At 43.8% G+C, this 16084-nt stretch overlaps 1 protein-coding gene across 1 annotated transcript; it reads right to left on the bottom strand.

Annotated features, from left to right (window-relative positions):
* Positions 1-10469: 10469 nt before the first annotated feature.
* On the bottom strand, positions 10470-16084 carry DDN (dendrin). Its single transcript, XM_058167929.1, has 2 exons — positions 15903-16084; positions 10470-12267 (listed from the first exon to the last, which is right to left on the bottom strand). The coding sequence occupies exons 1-2, from the start codon at positions 16082-16084 to the stop codon at positions 10470-10472; spliced, it is 1980 nt and encodes a 659-aa protein (XP_058023912.1).

Below are 16084 nucleotides of genomic sequence, written 5' to 3'. Positions count from 1 at the left end.
GAAGTGTGAAGTGCAGCTGCTTTTACATTGTGTGTGAGTCAGTTGTGTTGTGTCGTGTGTGTGTAAAGTGTGAAAGTTGGTTTTTGGTACCTCTTATTGTTTTTTATACTTTGTTAATTATTTTTATTATTTATTGTTATTGGCCACGCCCACCCAGTCATCTGACCACCAAGCCACGCCCACCAATTAAGCCACGCCCACAGAACCGGTAGGGCAATTTTTTAGATTTCACCCCTGATGAAATTCTACCTCGAATCTCACTCTGGCATCCTTTTTTCTGTTTGGGTTGAGAAAAAAATTGACCTTCTGACTACCTTCACATGCCTAGCCCCGGCATCAGGAATTTTCTTTCATGGGAACCAGATATGATCGATTTTAAAAAAAAACATAAACCAGCACCATTTTTAAGTATGAAAATCCACCCTCAATCTTGTCCTGGCATCCTTTTTTGTACCCAGGTTCAACAAACATTTGCCCTCCCGGCTACCCGCATCCATGACCCCGGCATCAGGAAGTTTCTTCCCCAGGTACCCAATATCAGTGGTGGTTTATTTATTTATTTATTTATTTATTTATTTATTTATTTATTTATTTATTTGTCATAACAATATATACAAGCGTTACATAAAAGGTTATAAATATATGAACGTATATATGAGGAGAAATGAGGTACTAAAAACGTGTATATACATAGGGAAAGAAACAGTAGGACAGGAACGGTAGGCACGTTTGTGCTCTTATGCACGCCCCTTTAGAGTCCTCTTAGGAAAGTGGTGAGGTCAACCGTGGACAGTTTTTGAGTGAAACCTTTGGGGTTATGAGAAGAAACCACAGAGTCAGGTAATGCATTCCAAGTATATACAATTCTGTTACAGAAATCGTGTTTTCTGCAATCTAAACTGGAGCAGTTGACATTGAGTTTGAATCTGTTTGTAGCTCTTGTGATATTGTTATTGAAACTAAAAAAGTCATTGACAGGAAGGACATTACAACGGATGATTTTATATGCTAAACCCAGATCCAGTCGAAGGCGACGAAGTTCCAAGTTTTCTAGACCCAAGATATCAAGTCTGGTGGAATAAGGTATTTTATTAGTTTCAGAGGAATGGAGAATTCTTCTCGTAAAATACCTTTGGACACGCTCAACTGTGTTGATGTCAGATATATGGTAAGGGTTCCAGACAGGAGAGCAGTAATCAAGAATTGGCCTAACAAATGTTTTATATGCTCTGGTCAGTAGCATGGTGTTTTTTGAAAAGAAGCTACGTAAAATTAAGTTGACAACTCTTAGAGCCTTCTTAGCTATGTAGTTGCAGTGGGCTTTGGAACTTAAATCGTTAGATGTAAAAACTCAAGGTCTTTGACAGGGTGGGGTCATCTGAGGCAATGTCCATCAAGCATGTACTTTGTGATTGGGTTCTTTCTTCCAATGTGCAAGACTGAGCATTTACTGGTTGAAATTTGTAGTTGCCAAATTTTAGACCAGGCAGATAGATGATCAAGGTCCTTTTGAATTGTGGATGCATTGTCAGTGGTGTTGAAAAGTTTGACATCATCAGCAAAGAGAACACAGTTACTTGAAATATCAATACAAAGATCATTTATATATATTATAAAGAGAGTAGGTCCAAGAACGCTGCCTTGAGGAACACCACTCTTGACAGGAACAGGATTTGAAAGAGCATTACCAATTTTAACTATTTGTTGTCTGTTTGACAAAAAAGCAGATATCCAGTGGTGTAAGGGTCCTGAAATGCCATAGGATTTTAATTTTAGGAGAAGTTTATCATGTACTACTGAGTCAAAAGCTTTGCAGAAGTCTATGTATATTGCATCTATTGATTTACCTAGATCAAGATTAGTAGTCCATAGGTTTTACAGTAGAAGTTGTAGATTGCATGATAATTTTTCCTGAAGCCAAATTGTTTATTTGAGAGAAGGTTGTGCATTTCTAAGTGTAAGGTAATGGATTGGTTGATGATGGATTCCATAACCTTGCAGGCGACGCAACATAGGAGATAGGTCTATAATTATCAACTAAGCTGGGGTCGCCTTTTTGAAAACTGGAATGACTGTGGCTAGCGACCAGAGACTGGGAAGGAACTGGTTCTAAAGGCTATATTAAAGATTATACTTAGGGTTCTGCTAGATTACTAGAGAGTTTTTAAAAAGTAAGCACAAAGACCATCAGGTCCAATGGATAGAGATGGCTTCAATATACTTAGAGCTTTACCAACATTTTCTTCTGTAAAATCAACAATTGTTAAGTTGTCATGCTCATTGATTGTACAAATTTGGAATGTTGGATGAGTGCCATCACTGTTGACAAAAACTGATGCAAAGAATTTATTAAAGAGGTTTGCTCTAGATTCTTCAGCATTGTATTCATTGCCATCAGGATCTTTTAGAGGTGGCATGCGTCTAGAGTTTTAAGCTTGTTGTTGACAAAATTATAGAAGGCACGACTGGAATTTGTGCAGAAGATCCTCTTCTTGCTTGGTGTGGTAATTTGTGCATTCAGTTTTATTTGGTTGCATATAGTTCTGTAGCGTTTTTAAAATTAGCTACATAGCCCTTTGTTTCTTTTCCAGAGGATCTTTTTAGATTGAAGCTTTTTATTGATATGGGTAGTTTGCTTTTCCTAATCTTGATGGTAGTTAGTGGTACATATAGTTCGATGACTCTGTTGATTTAGTAGAAAAACTCTATAGTGGTCTTCAGCAGTTATACAGGTTGAGAACAGATTTTGCCAGTCTAGAAATGAAAGATCATTGTTTATAGAGTCATAATTGGCTTTTTTGAAGTTGTAAATGGGAATGCTATTGATATGATGGTTTAAGTCACAACGTATATTAAGATGGAAGTCAATCATGCAATGATCACTGTTGGAAAAGGGTTCTCTTATTTGTAGTCCATAAATGGTATTGTTATTGTTGCAGAAGATGAGGTCAAGGCAGTTGTTTAGTCTTGTATTATTGGTTACAAGTTGTTCAAGACCTAGGTTAGTAACAGCGTTGTATATTGTTGTGTGGATTGGATCAGTTGTACTTTCGTTAGTTATCCAGTTGATGAGAGGTAAATTTAGGTCACCCAGGAAGATGAGTGGATATGGGCAAGAGGCAGCCCAAGTTAGTAATGAGGTTAAAATATTAGCATGAGTAATATCGTAGTCGGGGGCTCTGTAGCATAGAATGAATCAAGTGCGGTATTAGATGATAGATCACATACAATAGTTTCAGGAAGAGAAAGTTTGTGGGCAACTTGTATGTTTTTAGATTAAGTGACTTTTATAGAAAATAGCCACTCCACCACCTCTTCGGTTTTCACGATCTGAACGGTGAACTTGATATTCTTTGTTTAAAATGATGGAATCAGGGATGGAAGAGATTAGCCATGTTTCGCAAATAAATATAATGTCAAATGTACCACTGTTTAGCAGGAGGATAAATTCAGGTAATTTGTTAAGAATACTTCTTGCATTCATCAATTTACATTTAAAATCTGTAGAAAGAGGTGTTAAAGAGGTAAGAGGCGTGCATACCTAGTTTTGAATGTTAGTTGGTTGAGGATATGTATAACTGGTGGTTGTATTGGAGGTTGGAGGGGTGGATGGAAGTTTTGGGTAGTGAGTGCTTGGATGTTGGGTACTAGACTGTTTGTTGATAAGGTTTGTTGGATGGATGGTTGAAAGGCTGGTTGGAAGGTTGGTTGGATGGATGAACGGATGGCTGGTTGAATAGTTTGTTGGATAGCTGTACGGATGGCTGGTTGAATGGTTTGTTCGATGGCTGATTGGATGAGAGTTTCGATGGATGGTTGGCTGATGGGTACTTGATTGGTTGTTGGATGGCTGGTTGGATGTTATGGGTGATGGGGGGTTTGGTGGTGAATTTTTGATTGAAGGATTTAATTTTAATGCAATTGGCACGGTAATCAATATATAGGTTTGATTCACCATTATCTTGTCTTCGTTTAAGCTCAGTGCAGAGTTCACGAGCGTATCCGCTGCAGGAAAGATAGATCAGGGCGTGATCTAAGTTTACTGTAGGCAGGATTAGATTTAGCAATAGAGTTGATGGTATATATGAACTTACGTTTGCTGTTCTCGTTTATGCAGATGACTCTGCAGAATCTTGGTGCTATTGATCCGTCACTGTTTTTATATTCAGGACCATCTCTGGAGACTGAAATAATTTCATTTGGGGAGATGGATGATGAATTATAATTTCAATTAAGTTTTGAATTTTGGTGATATCGGATTCATTTGTGTTATCTAGACCAAATAATATTGCATTATTTATTTTTGGCCTCTCTAAGGCATCTCTAATTAGTTGGTCAGTAGTAAATTGTTGTTTAGGTAGGGTTGAAGGATCAGTATTATGTAAAGGTAGATGAGTTGGGAAGAGATTTAGATCAGTCGAGAAATCATTTTTTTGTGTTGTAATTTGTTTTATCAGATTGGTGAAGCTTTGTTCTATAACTGATAGGATTTTTTTCTAAGTTTTGTTCAATGGCTAGTATTCTTTTTCTAGGTTTTGTTCAATAGCAAGTATTCTTTTTTCCAAGTTTAGTTCAATTGTAGCTATTATTCTTGCTTCTAAGTTTTTATCAGAGTTGGATTTTTTGGCTGGCATAGTGATAGATAGATATATTTAATATTATTATTTTAAATAAATTATGTGATAAGTAATGAAGAAGTATCTTTCTTATTATTTCTATTTTAATTATTGAATAATTTTTATAATTATTTTAATTATTGAATAATTTTTATAATTATTCGATAATTGAGGAAGTATCTTTTCTAAAACAATCTTTCTCAATTACTATTTCACTCTCTTTCACTTACACTGGAATAAATTTGGAGTAGGGATACTGGAGGTGCAGAGAAGGAAGTGATGTGAAAATGGAGTAAGCAGGGATAGCAATTGTGGATGCTGTGATCCACTATGTTTATGGTGGAGATTGGTGGGAGATTTAAAAAGACCTTTGGGTATGGAGGAGGAAGTAGAGTGGGCGGTGGCGGCTGTTAGAATCGCTGCTTGAATAGCTGTTTGCCGGTCGTGTGTACACCGGCAGCTGAGGCGGCGGCAGCAGCCTCTCTAATCAGGACCTCCTGAGTCCACTGGGCCACCAGAGAAGAATCAGCGGGGCCAGGGGGTGGTCTGACGGCTGTCAGAATGCGGATGCGGCGTGGGTCAGCGGCGGGCGGCGGCAGCGGCTGTTTGAATCAGCTGTTTGGCGGTCGTGTGCCCACCGGCAGCGGAGGGGGCGGCTGCAGCAGCAGCCCCTCAAATCCAGATCTTCTGAGTTCACTGGGCCACCAGAGAAGAATCAGCGGGGCCAGGCGGTGGTCCGAGGGCTGTCAGAATGCGGATGCGGCGTGGGTCAGCGGTGGGCGGCGGCGGTTGTTTGAATCAGCTGTTTGGCGGTCGTGTCATGGTTGTCCCTGGTTCAGACCGGTTCTATAGAACCGGTAGTAAAACCGGCGGGAGGCTCCGCCCACTGACCCAAATGTCATCCAAACTCTTCTGCGCATGTGCAGAAGAGCGCGAGTGCGTGCACGAGCGGAGCAACCGTGTGCACGCGGGCACAATGCGAACCAGTAGTAAAGATAAGTAGAACCCACCCCTGCCCAATATGGTCACTTTTGGGGGAAGGGAGAAAGTTTTTTTTTTTTATTTCATTTTGTCACAACAGTATACACAAACATTGACATAAAACAACAATACATCATAAAAGAAATATATATATATAAGCAGAAGTATGCAACAACTATGTTAATTTGATATAATGAAGGGAACAATAGGACAGGAACGGTAGGACTTTTGTGCTCTTATATTTCTCCAAGATGTAGTCTGGGTGAAAAGACATCCTGCTTTATATGCTGGAATACAGTACATAAGGTTCATTTGGAGGCAGCCCATATTCTGGTTCATCATGGCATGATCCTGCTCTTAAATTTGAATTGTAGGCCACCCAGAGTCACTTGGTTGAGTTGGGCGGCTATAGAAATTAAATAAATAGATAAATAGATAAATATATATCAACTAGCATTGCCCAGGTATTTATTTATCCCAAGCCTGTATTAGACAGGAAGGGCAAGTTCATCCTGAGCCCTGATTTCGGCAGGAATTAAATTAGTTAAAAATGTTTTCCCTGTGCCCCCAGAAGCGTCAAGAAAAATGATACCACGTTGTTTTGCTAGCTGATCCATGATTTATTTATTTATTTTATTTATTTATTTAATCAAATTTTTATACCGCCCTATCTCCTGGAGGACTCAGGGCGGTTTACAGGCCAATAAAATACAAATATCAAACAAAGTAAAAAACTAATTAAAAAACTTATTGAAATAGGCCATAGTTTAAAAGTACAGATTAAAATAGTAAAACCCCATTTCCTAAAAGTAATCAACCCCAATTAAAATTAAGTAAAAACTTTTAATCCAGTCCCGCTTGGATAAATAAATGCGTTTTCAGCTCACGGCGAAAAGTCCAAAGCTCAGGCGCTTGGTGTAAACCAGGGGGAAGTTCGTTCCAAAGCGTAGGAGCTCCCACAGAGAAGGCCCTACCCCTGGGGGCCGCCAGCCAACATTGTTTGGCGGACAGCACCCTGAGAAGGCCTTCTCTGTGTGAGCGTACGGGTCGGTGGGAGGCATGAGGTAACAGCAGGCGGTCCCGTAAGTACCTGGGCCCTAAGCCATGGAGCACTTTAAAGGTGGTAACCAAAATCTTAAAGCGCACCCGAAAGACCACAGGAAGCCAGTGCAGACTGCGTAGTAGCGGTGTTACATGGGAGCAGCGAGTGGCTCCCGTTACTACTCACGCAGCTGCATTCTGGACTAGCTGCAGCCTCCGGGTGCACTTCAAGGGCAGCCCCATGTAGAGAGCATTGCAATAATCCAAACGAGATGTAACCAGGGCATGAGTGACCGTGCATAAGGCATCCCGGTCAAGGAAGGGGCGCAACTGGCAAACCAAGCGAACTTGGTAAAAAGCCCTCCTGGAGACGGCCGCCAGATGGTCATCGAACGACAGCCGTCCATCCAGGAGGACACCCAAGTTGCGCACCCTTTCCATTGGGGCCAATAACTCGCCCCCAACAGCCAGCCGCGGTTGCAGCTGACTGTACCGGGGTGCCGGCATCCACAGCCACTCCGTCTTGGAGGGATTGAGCTTGAGTCTGTTTCTCCCCATCCAGACCCGTACGGCTTCCAAGCACCGGGACAGCACTTCAACAGCTTTGTTGGGGTGGTCCGGGGTGGAAAAGTACAGCTGAGTGTCATCAGCGTACAGATGGTAACTCACCCCGAACCCACTGATGATCTCACCCAGCGGCTTCATATAGATGTTGAACAGGAGAGGCGAGAGAATTGACCCCTGAGGCACCCCACAAGTAAGGCGCCTTGCGGACGATCTCTGCCCCCCTATCAACACCGTCTGCGACCGGTCGGCGAGATAGGAGGAGAACCACCGATAAACGGTGCCTCCCACTCCCAAACTCGCCAACCGGTGCAGCAGGATACCATGGTCGATGGTATCAAAAGCCGCTGAGAGATCTAATAGGACCAGGGCAGAGGAACATCCCCTATCTCTGGCCCTCCAGAGGTCATCCACCAACGCGACCAAAGCTGTCTCCGTACTGTGACCGGGCCGGAAGCCGGACTGGAACGGGTCTGATCATTGGGTGTGCTTTCTTCTGATCTTGATTTAGAAGTGTCTTGTCCGCAATGTATTTACTAAGCTGTTCAATGTTGTAGTTCTTTTCTTGTATGTAATCTACGTGAAGTACATTGTGTCAGTCTCGCAGTGGTGCAGGCAGGCTGAGTTGCAATAATGTTTTATTGATCATGGCCATACATTTGTCCTCAAGAATAATCAAAGCCTTGTTGAAAATGTCCGGACCAAATGTAATTTCTAATGTTGGATTTTCCACCTTAACAGAGGGAGCCCCCTTGTGGAGTACTGTGAAGCCGTTACCATGTCAACTTCACTGTGCTGCACAGTAGAAGCCATTTTAAAGGAGTACAGTAGAAGCCATTTTAAGGCACAACAGGGTATATCTTAACAGAACACACACCCCGTGGGGTGTTAGGGGTGTCTTACCCCCACAGTATTTTTTTCCAGAGAGTAAGTCATCTGTGTACCAAGTTTGGTTGAAATTGCTTGAGGCATTCCAGAGTTATGCTGGAACATACACACACACAAAGCCATTTTTATATAGAGAGATAAAGACATGAAATGAAAAATTACATAGTTTAGCCCCCAAAATACAAGTGATCAAGCAAGAGAATATATTACCCAGTGTATTTGGTTGCACAGAATTTTATTACAGATATCCGTATTCAATTTTAAGAAGAGCAATACTTATAACACTCTCAAAGGCCTGTCACATACAGCTTGTCTAGCAATAACTCTACAGACATTGCAAAGCAGTAAAGGTCCTGACAGCTCTTTTGCCTCCTGCAAGTCTCTTAGCTACATAACGAAAGTCGGCTCCCACCTGAGCATCTCTGTTCCTTCCTGGGATCTCTCTTGTCTTCTGCCAAGACTAGGCAGGGAGGATCCTGAGAAGATTGGTGTTTCAGGATATTACACCCAGGGCCATAATTCCTATGGATTGTCCCTAGCATTCACCAATCGGAGGCTTACTATCTGTGGATGTATTGATTCCATTCTTAGCAGTTGTGCTACAAAATAAGCAGAATACTGAGGCAAGGACTCTGATACGTTCTTCCTCACCGCAGCAGAGGGACACACAACTTGTTGCAACCTCACTTCTTAACTATGATATCGGTAGCAGGACCTCCAGAATTCCAAAGCAGCAGAGCCAAAATCTGGCTGGGTCGAGTTGTTGTTCTAACCCATGGGGGATGTGGGGGGTGGGGCAAGATTGCAGTGGTGTCCCTGAACTCCCAGCGAGGATGCAAGAAGGGAGAAAGAAATGTGGGGACAGCAGGCACTTTAGAGAGGGAGCTGGTTTGGAAGGAAAGGGTCTAAGTCAGTGATTGTGGACCTATGACATGTGTGTCAAAGGTGACACACCATGATGTTTTGGATGACATGCCAGCATTCATCAATGCCTCACAGCAAATATTCTCAAAAGCACGCCTTGTTCTTGGGCACATACTATCATACGTGATGGACTTGTGATAAAGCAAAAAAGTTTGGTGGGGGGGAAATACATAAATGGCTAGAAAAAATGATCGGAAAGCATATAGATTTTAAACCTGAACTATTTTTACTAGGTGTAATAGCGGGTACCTTTGATTTAACATTGCACTTCTGGAGAACAGCGAGGGTTGTATTTGCGCAATGCTGGAAAAATGAAGAAACAACTTGAGATGAAGAAATAATTAAGAGGGTACTAGTGTGCAGAAATGGACAGACTGACATTAAAAATCGAACAGAAAGAAGACACAGAATATTATCAAACATGGAATCTATTTTATCAGTGGTTGGAAAAAAGGGATGGAGATTAAGAATGTAATATGTATTGTTAAGCACATTAAATACCCAGACAACACCCAGATGTGTATTAAGCACTAAGAAATGCAATTAATTAAAAATTAATTTTAAAAAAAGCATGCCTTGTTCTTGTGGCATTTTCAGTAGCTGTGGAGGCCATGCAAAAATGGGGTGCCATGCGCCCTCATGCGGCTTCTGCAGCCTCCAGAAATTGTGGGAGAACAGGATGTGCTTTCATGACGTTTTGGAGGTTGCAGAAACTGCAGGAGAGCATTTTCCGTAGCTGCTTCAAGAACGAAGGTGTTGTACAACCCAAAGCAGCCTTTGGTAGGCCGCAGAAGCCTGTCAATAGAAAGAAAAGACTGCCTGAAAATAAGCAGACCCTGGGAAGTGCTGGGCCACAGGGGCAACTGGACCGTTCCTGTAGGCTAGCATGCCTTGGGAAATGACACAAGGCAACCTTTTTGAGCGGCAACAATTTCTTTAGTGGTGAAGTTGAGACTTGTGCCTCTACTTCAGGTCCAGCCTTGGCGCTGCTGCTGAGGGTTGCTTTTAAGAATGGCGTAGACGGGTTGGGAGGAAGCAGAGCAGGGGTGTCAAACTCAAGAGGCCGGCTGCATTAGGGCCGTGGTTGACCTGGGGTGTGGGTGACTTCGTGGGTGTGGTCAACTGGGTAGGCATAGCCAACTTGATGCCACTCCCCAAACTGCTGGCATGTTTCCTCTTCGAACTGGGTAGACCGGGCCGAAGCCATGGTGGCCCGATGTTTCCTCTTTGCATTGGGTAGACCAGACTGAAGCCACACGGGCTTGCCCCTTACATTTTCAGGATCTGACCATATCATGGACCGGATATGGGCCTTGTGTTCGACACCCCTGGAATAGAGAATTTTAGGAGTGGGGGAATGACATGCCAGTTAGGCATTTGCTGAATTTTTGACATGCAGAGTCCAAGAAGTTCAGCATCACTGATCTGTGTTGGAGTTTCACTTCTCTCCAATCTTCATTCCTTGGCTGGGCCTGACCGCTCCCTGCTTGCCTTTGGAGTCTGTGGCCTGGGTCTCCAGGCAGGAATGGCATTTCCTGGCACGACTGTGGCATTGGAGCTGCTGCTGTCAAGACTGCTGCTGCTGCTGCTGCTTCTGCACATGAGCACCTCTTGGTTCAACCTTCCTCCCCACGGCGGTCGCTCACAGGTGGGCTGGCATTCCTTCTCCAGCTCCTCGTCTGTGTCTGAATCTGGGGCTGTGTGCCGGCGGATCCTCGACATGGCTTCTTTCAGATCGCAAATATAGGACTGGCTTTGGGCAGAAATCCCTGGCTCCTCTTTCCTTTGTGGCAGGCCATGGCTTCTTGGACAAGGGGATGCTACAGACCCTTTCCCTTCCAGGTAGGTTGGCTCCTGCTTTGCAGGCCCAACCAGGGAATGGTTTGGTGTTGGAGGTCCAGAAAGTTTCCTAGGACTGCCTGGAGCAGAAGGCACCCTCTTCACCTTCTCTCTTCCAGAACTGTCCCCAGGTATAGCACCATTCTCCGATCTGGGGATCCTGGGTGCCATAATTCCCTGCTCTGCCTCTGTGACCCCCAACTCACGCAAGGGGAGGCCCAGTATGCGAGCAGCCCGTTCCTCCATTAAGGTAGGGCCTGGAAAGCCAGGAGATGTGGGTGGTTTTATAGTACCTGCCTCTCCCTGGGCCAGGTAGCAGACTTGCTCCATTCGGGGTGATGGAATGTAGTGAGCTTGGATCACCACACAAGTGGCATCAATTACAAATAGACCCCCATGCCTTCGAGGCAGGGACTTGGACAAAGCTGGCTGACTCCCGGTAAGTTTCCTGGAAGGGCTTGGTTCCTTCCACCTGGGGAAGAAGTCTTGGCAGTGTTTCTCTTTTGCTCCGCTCCCATCCCTCTTGGATCCACACCAACCGGCAGCATGGCTAAAGCCCCATCCAGCAGGAAGGGTGTATTGGGAAGGATGGCAGGGCAGCGGCATGGCCTGACTCCTCTTATTCACCAGAGGAAGGGTGTGACTTCGGTGTTGGGGACTAATGTCCCAGTCAGATCCCAAATGGGATGGGAACTTGGACTTCTCCGACTGCAACCTTGGGCCACCCCACGTTCTGGCTCCTGAAAGATAACTCCAGCTGCCTGGCATTTTAGCCTGCCACCTGCCTGCCTTCCTCCCAGGAGTGTGAGTCAAGGGCTCTGACACACAGCCTGCTTCTCGCTCTCGGTATTTCTTAGCAGCTCTAGGTTGGATAAGCTTCCCTGCTGAATCTGACTTGCCTGCCCGTTGCTGGGGCTGCACTCTATGGTGGGAAGCCTCATAAGAGGGAGGAGCAAGGTAGGGTGGCGGATGGAGCCAGTTTTCTTTGCGTGGGCCCTGTTGTGCCCGCAGGCGCAGAAGCATGTGAGCTTCATAGCTTGGGGGTGCCCTGGCAGGGAGCTCCCTCCTCTTATTGGCAGAGGCTCCTTGATTCCATCTGCAGCTGATCAAAGAACCTCCAGGTGCTGGGACTTTAGGATCACCCTTGGTTATGTGGTTGGCTCCCCAGCTCATGTCCCTTTGGCAAACTGGATTGTACCCGTCATAAGAAGGGCTATGGTGTCTTGGGGCCTTTGGGGAGGAAGCTGTCCTCTTCCCCCATCCCTTCCTTGAAAACCAGTGGGCTTCCTGCTTCAGGGGGCCCCAGCCAGCTGGAAATTGGCCGTCATGCCAGTTGGTTGAATCCTGAAGCACATGGAAACTGGGACAATGGCGGCAAGGTGAAAAGTCAGACATGAGTCGCTTCTCCAAGAGGCTGCAAAAGACAGAGAAAAAGACAATGAGACTCGAGCAGAAACTCCATCAAAAATTGTAGTCTGTGCTGACTATCTTGGCACAGCATACAGTAGCTATCAAGCATTAAAAACCCCATTTTTAATGCAGCTCAGAGTTGGTCCTTTTTCCTTTGACACTGTTTTAGTTCAGCCCTTTAGCCATGCTTCTGTTAAGAAGGGACAATGAAGTTAGAAACCATTTATTAGATCGTTTATTGATCAGCCATTACTTGAGCTAGCTCAGTGCTCTGCCAACTTCATTCTAAGACTGTAGGCAAGAATTCCAGTTCTGCCTGTGAAGGTACTAGGGACTAAATCTGCCACTTTCTGTGTGCAAAGCAGATGTTGTACAATTGAGAATTATGTTCAGGTTGAGTTTTTCCACATTGTCTTTAAAAAAAACACACCTGATTACGGAGCACCAACTGATAGCCAGCAGAAGAACCCAGCTGGATTGCTGTACTACAATTCTGACCAGAATTCCCCCTCTTTCCTATCACTCCATTTGTAACATCTTTTTATCCCAACTCATCTTGCCATTGGAAGTGATTTAAGATTATTTGAAATTTGAGTTTCCAAACTTCTACATTTTCAAGGAGTGCTGATGGAGGAGGCCAATGAGCATATAGAAGAGCGAAGTTCTAGACATAAGAGAGTCGCAACAATCCCAAGTTCTTCCAATCTCCATGGTTAATGTTCCTTTGTTAATTAACCTGGTAAGCATGCAGGACCATGTTTTTAAGATACTCAACTTGCTTCAAATTGGACCATTGCCTCTAAATGTGAGTTTCTGTATTTGACATTTATCATGGTAAATACTAACATTTGCTGCAATAAAGTATTTTCTTTTTCAGTGACTTTGCCACACTGCAACCTTAATGTATTTGACTCCTATGGAAAAACTGGCTGGAAATGAAGCTGGCTTTAAAAAAGATGTTGTTGTTTTTTTAATTTCAGCCTTTCCTCTGTTTTGACCCAGGTGATGGCTGGTGCATTCTGTCTGGACCATGCTTCCTGACGGATCCCTCTATTTATTTACTCCTTCCAGCTGTGCTGGGAAGTAAGCACCCACTGCCTTTATTTCCACCAGGGGGAGGGTTGTCTTTGGAAGACATAATAAACCTTTCATATGAGTCACCCTCCATTGATTTCCCCTTATACTTAACACCTTTCCATCTGGCGCGTCTACCAATGAGGAAGGAAGAGAAGGGAAAAGAAGGCCAGTTTTTATCATCCTTTCTGTCACTTGAGCTAAAAGAGGAATTTGGCAGAACTGTTGCCAGTTTCAGCTAGTCCCAAAATAAAAAGGAAAAAAAAAAGATCCACTGTTTTCACTGTTCCATCAATGAAATTGTTAAAAAGGGGGGGGACACAGTGTGAAACAATGAGAAACTCTGGGGACTGAAGTGAAGGAGTGAGGCATTCCTGCACCGGTGGATAGTCACCAGTTGGAGTGGAGGCATTGACCTAGATCAAAAGAAGGCACAGCTGGTGAACTGGACAGCCCACGTAGGTTGGCACAAGTTAAAAGGCATTGATGTTGATGCAAAATAGGAATAGCAGGAGGAAGATCCCTAGGGGTGGACTGTGGGCAGGTGGAGGCTGGCATTTTTGTGTTTCCATCTTCAAGTAATGGTTAATGGCCCCATACCCTGGCTCAACCTGGCTGTGCACATCACCCAAAGGGATGAATCCACCTTCCTTGGATGTTTTTTTGGAATTGCAACATCAAGATAATGGTGTAATAAAAAATAAAAATATGTCTCTTCTTGACAGCATTTTTTATATTTAGAATTCTTAAAGCTTATGGAAATCCATGTTGATGATAATAATAATAATCCTAGCAATGTAGCCCGGCTAGGTGGCTCAGTGGCTAAGATGCTGAGCTTGTCGATCAGAAAGGTTGATAGTTTGAATCCCTAGTATATGTCTCCTGTGTGAGCAGGGGGTTGGACTAGATGACCTCCAAGGTCCCTTCTGATTCTGTCACTGTTTGCAGAGAGCAGGAGTAAAAGTAATGGTTTATTCAAGGTGATTCTATGATGCCAGCAGAAGAGAAATTTGAATTGAGGATTCCTTGCCTCAAATATTTGCTTTCCAGACCAATTCTGTCCAGCCACAATATTCATCCTCTTCCTAATCCAGCCTGTATGCTCTATATCAGGGGTGTCAAACTTGCGCCCCAAGGGCCAGATGCGTCATGCGCTGCCTACGCCCATCCCCGTTTTAGCGAAGGGGGGGGGGAAGTTGCAACATGTTGTCGTGAGTTTGACACTCCTGCTCTATATGCATCATAGTTGTAGACTACGATATTTTGGATTTATCCCTGACACACAGCAGTTGCCAGTACCCTACCCTCTTCACCTTTCCTCTTTTACCTAGCGGTCCTAGGTAATCATTATGTTTCACCAACTTCTTCAGTTCTCCTAAGTTTTGTCCATCTCTCATATGCTGCAGAACTCAGCAGCTGCACATTTCAATCTAAACACCAACACTCTTCTGTCATTAGAGCTGCCCCTGCTTTAAAAGAGGGCTTGGCAACCAGTTAGTAGGAGGGATGAGCTAAATTTAATGCATATATTGATTCACACGAATGTACCATCATTTTAAATCTCCATTTGTATTTTTGAATTAGGAGATTCAGGAGTCATTAGTGAGCTAGTTAGCTGTGATGGGAAATAATTCTCAAGTTCAATTATTGCTATTTGTTTCATCCGCAGATCTTTCTGCAAAAATGGTTTACTGTTCTTGAATCTCCCCGTTGAATCTTAGTACTGACAGCCTGCAGAAGGCAAAAGCTTGATCCAAGATTACTTGCCAAGCAGTGATTTGAATCTGAGTCTACCTCCCTTTTCCAGCCCCATGCATCTCCAATGCATCTATACTCTAGGAATCAGCTTCTATACTCTAGGAATCAGCAGAAGCAATAAAGAAGAGTGCATCTGAACATGTGTAGAACAAAACCTTTCTTCCTTTTTTGCATCACTTTATGTAGTTACACCATGGATATAAGCAAGCTAGAATTTCCAGTTTTCATTTATGATCAAAAAATATCCAGCCTTTCAGGAATTAAAAAAAAAACCTGCTCCAGACATAACCATCAGTGCAAACCTACATAATAGGAGCAGTTCTTCTCTGGCACAGTTGCACAGCCGTAGGGTAGCAGTTAAAAAGAGGTGCTATGAGCTCACAAGCCCCCAGTTCAAATGCCAACCCAGCTTTAGTCTGCTTCATTCTCTTGTTCTCAGTCCTTAAGCTATACTGCTTTGCCTTTTCTAATGTTGTATACATAAAGTTATTCAGGAAAGGGCTAGATGGGTGACACTTGGCCAATAAAGAATTATATTCTATTCTGTTCTGTTCTGTTCTGCTCTATTCTTTTCTATTTTCCAATCCAATCCTATCCTATCCTATCCTATCCTATCCTATCCTATCCTATCCTATCCTATCCTATCCTATCACTTCTTAGCATCTCATTTTGGACTCATAGTATCATTCCTTACTTCCATCTCAGCAAATCCTCTGGTCAAATCAGCCCAACCTCTCTGCCTTCTTGGCAAGTTAGCAGAGCCCCCTGCTGTTCAGTCAGTTCCCTCCCCAAGATTTTAGCACTCACGTGTACTGCCCAGCCATACTGTGGTACATCGAGGGGACCCAGTAGCCTTGCCTAGTCCACGCCCCTGGCTCCATGATACTCCGACTAGAACAAGAGACTGTGTTAAATTCAACCAGGAGCAGGTTTTGCCTCTCGCAGACTTGAAGCCGCCTGGCATCTCCCTGATTCAAACACTCAAACAT

The sequence above is a fragment of the Ahaetulla prasina genome, chromosome 2 (genome assembly GCF_028640845.1).
Source record: "Ahaetulla prasina isolate Xishuangbanna chromosome 2, ASM2864084v1, whole genome shotgun sequence".
Taxonomy (NCBI): domain Eukaryota; kingdom Metazoa; phylum Chordata; class Lepidosauria; order Squamata; family Colubridae; genus Ahaetulla; species Ahaetulla prasina.
The sequence above is the reverse complement of the archived record's forward strand: the minus strand, read 5'-3'. Positions and strand labels throughout refer to the sequence as shown.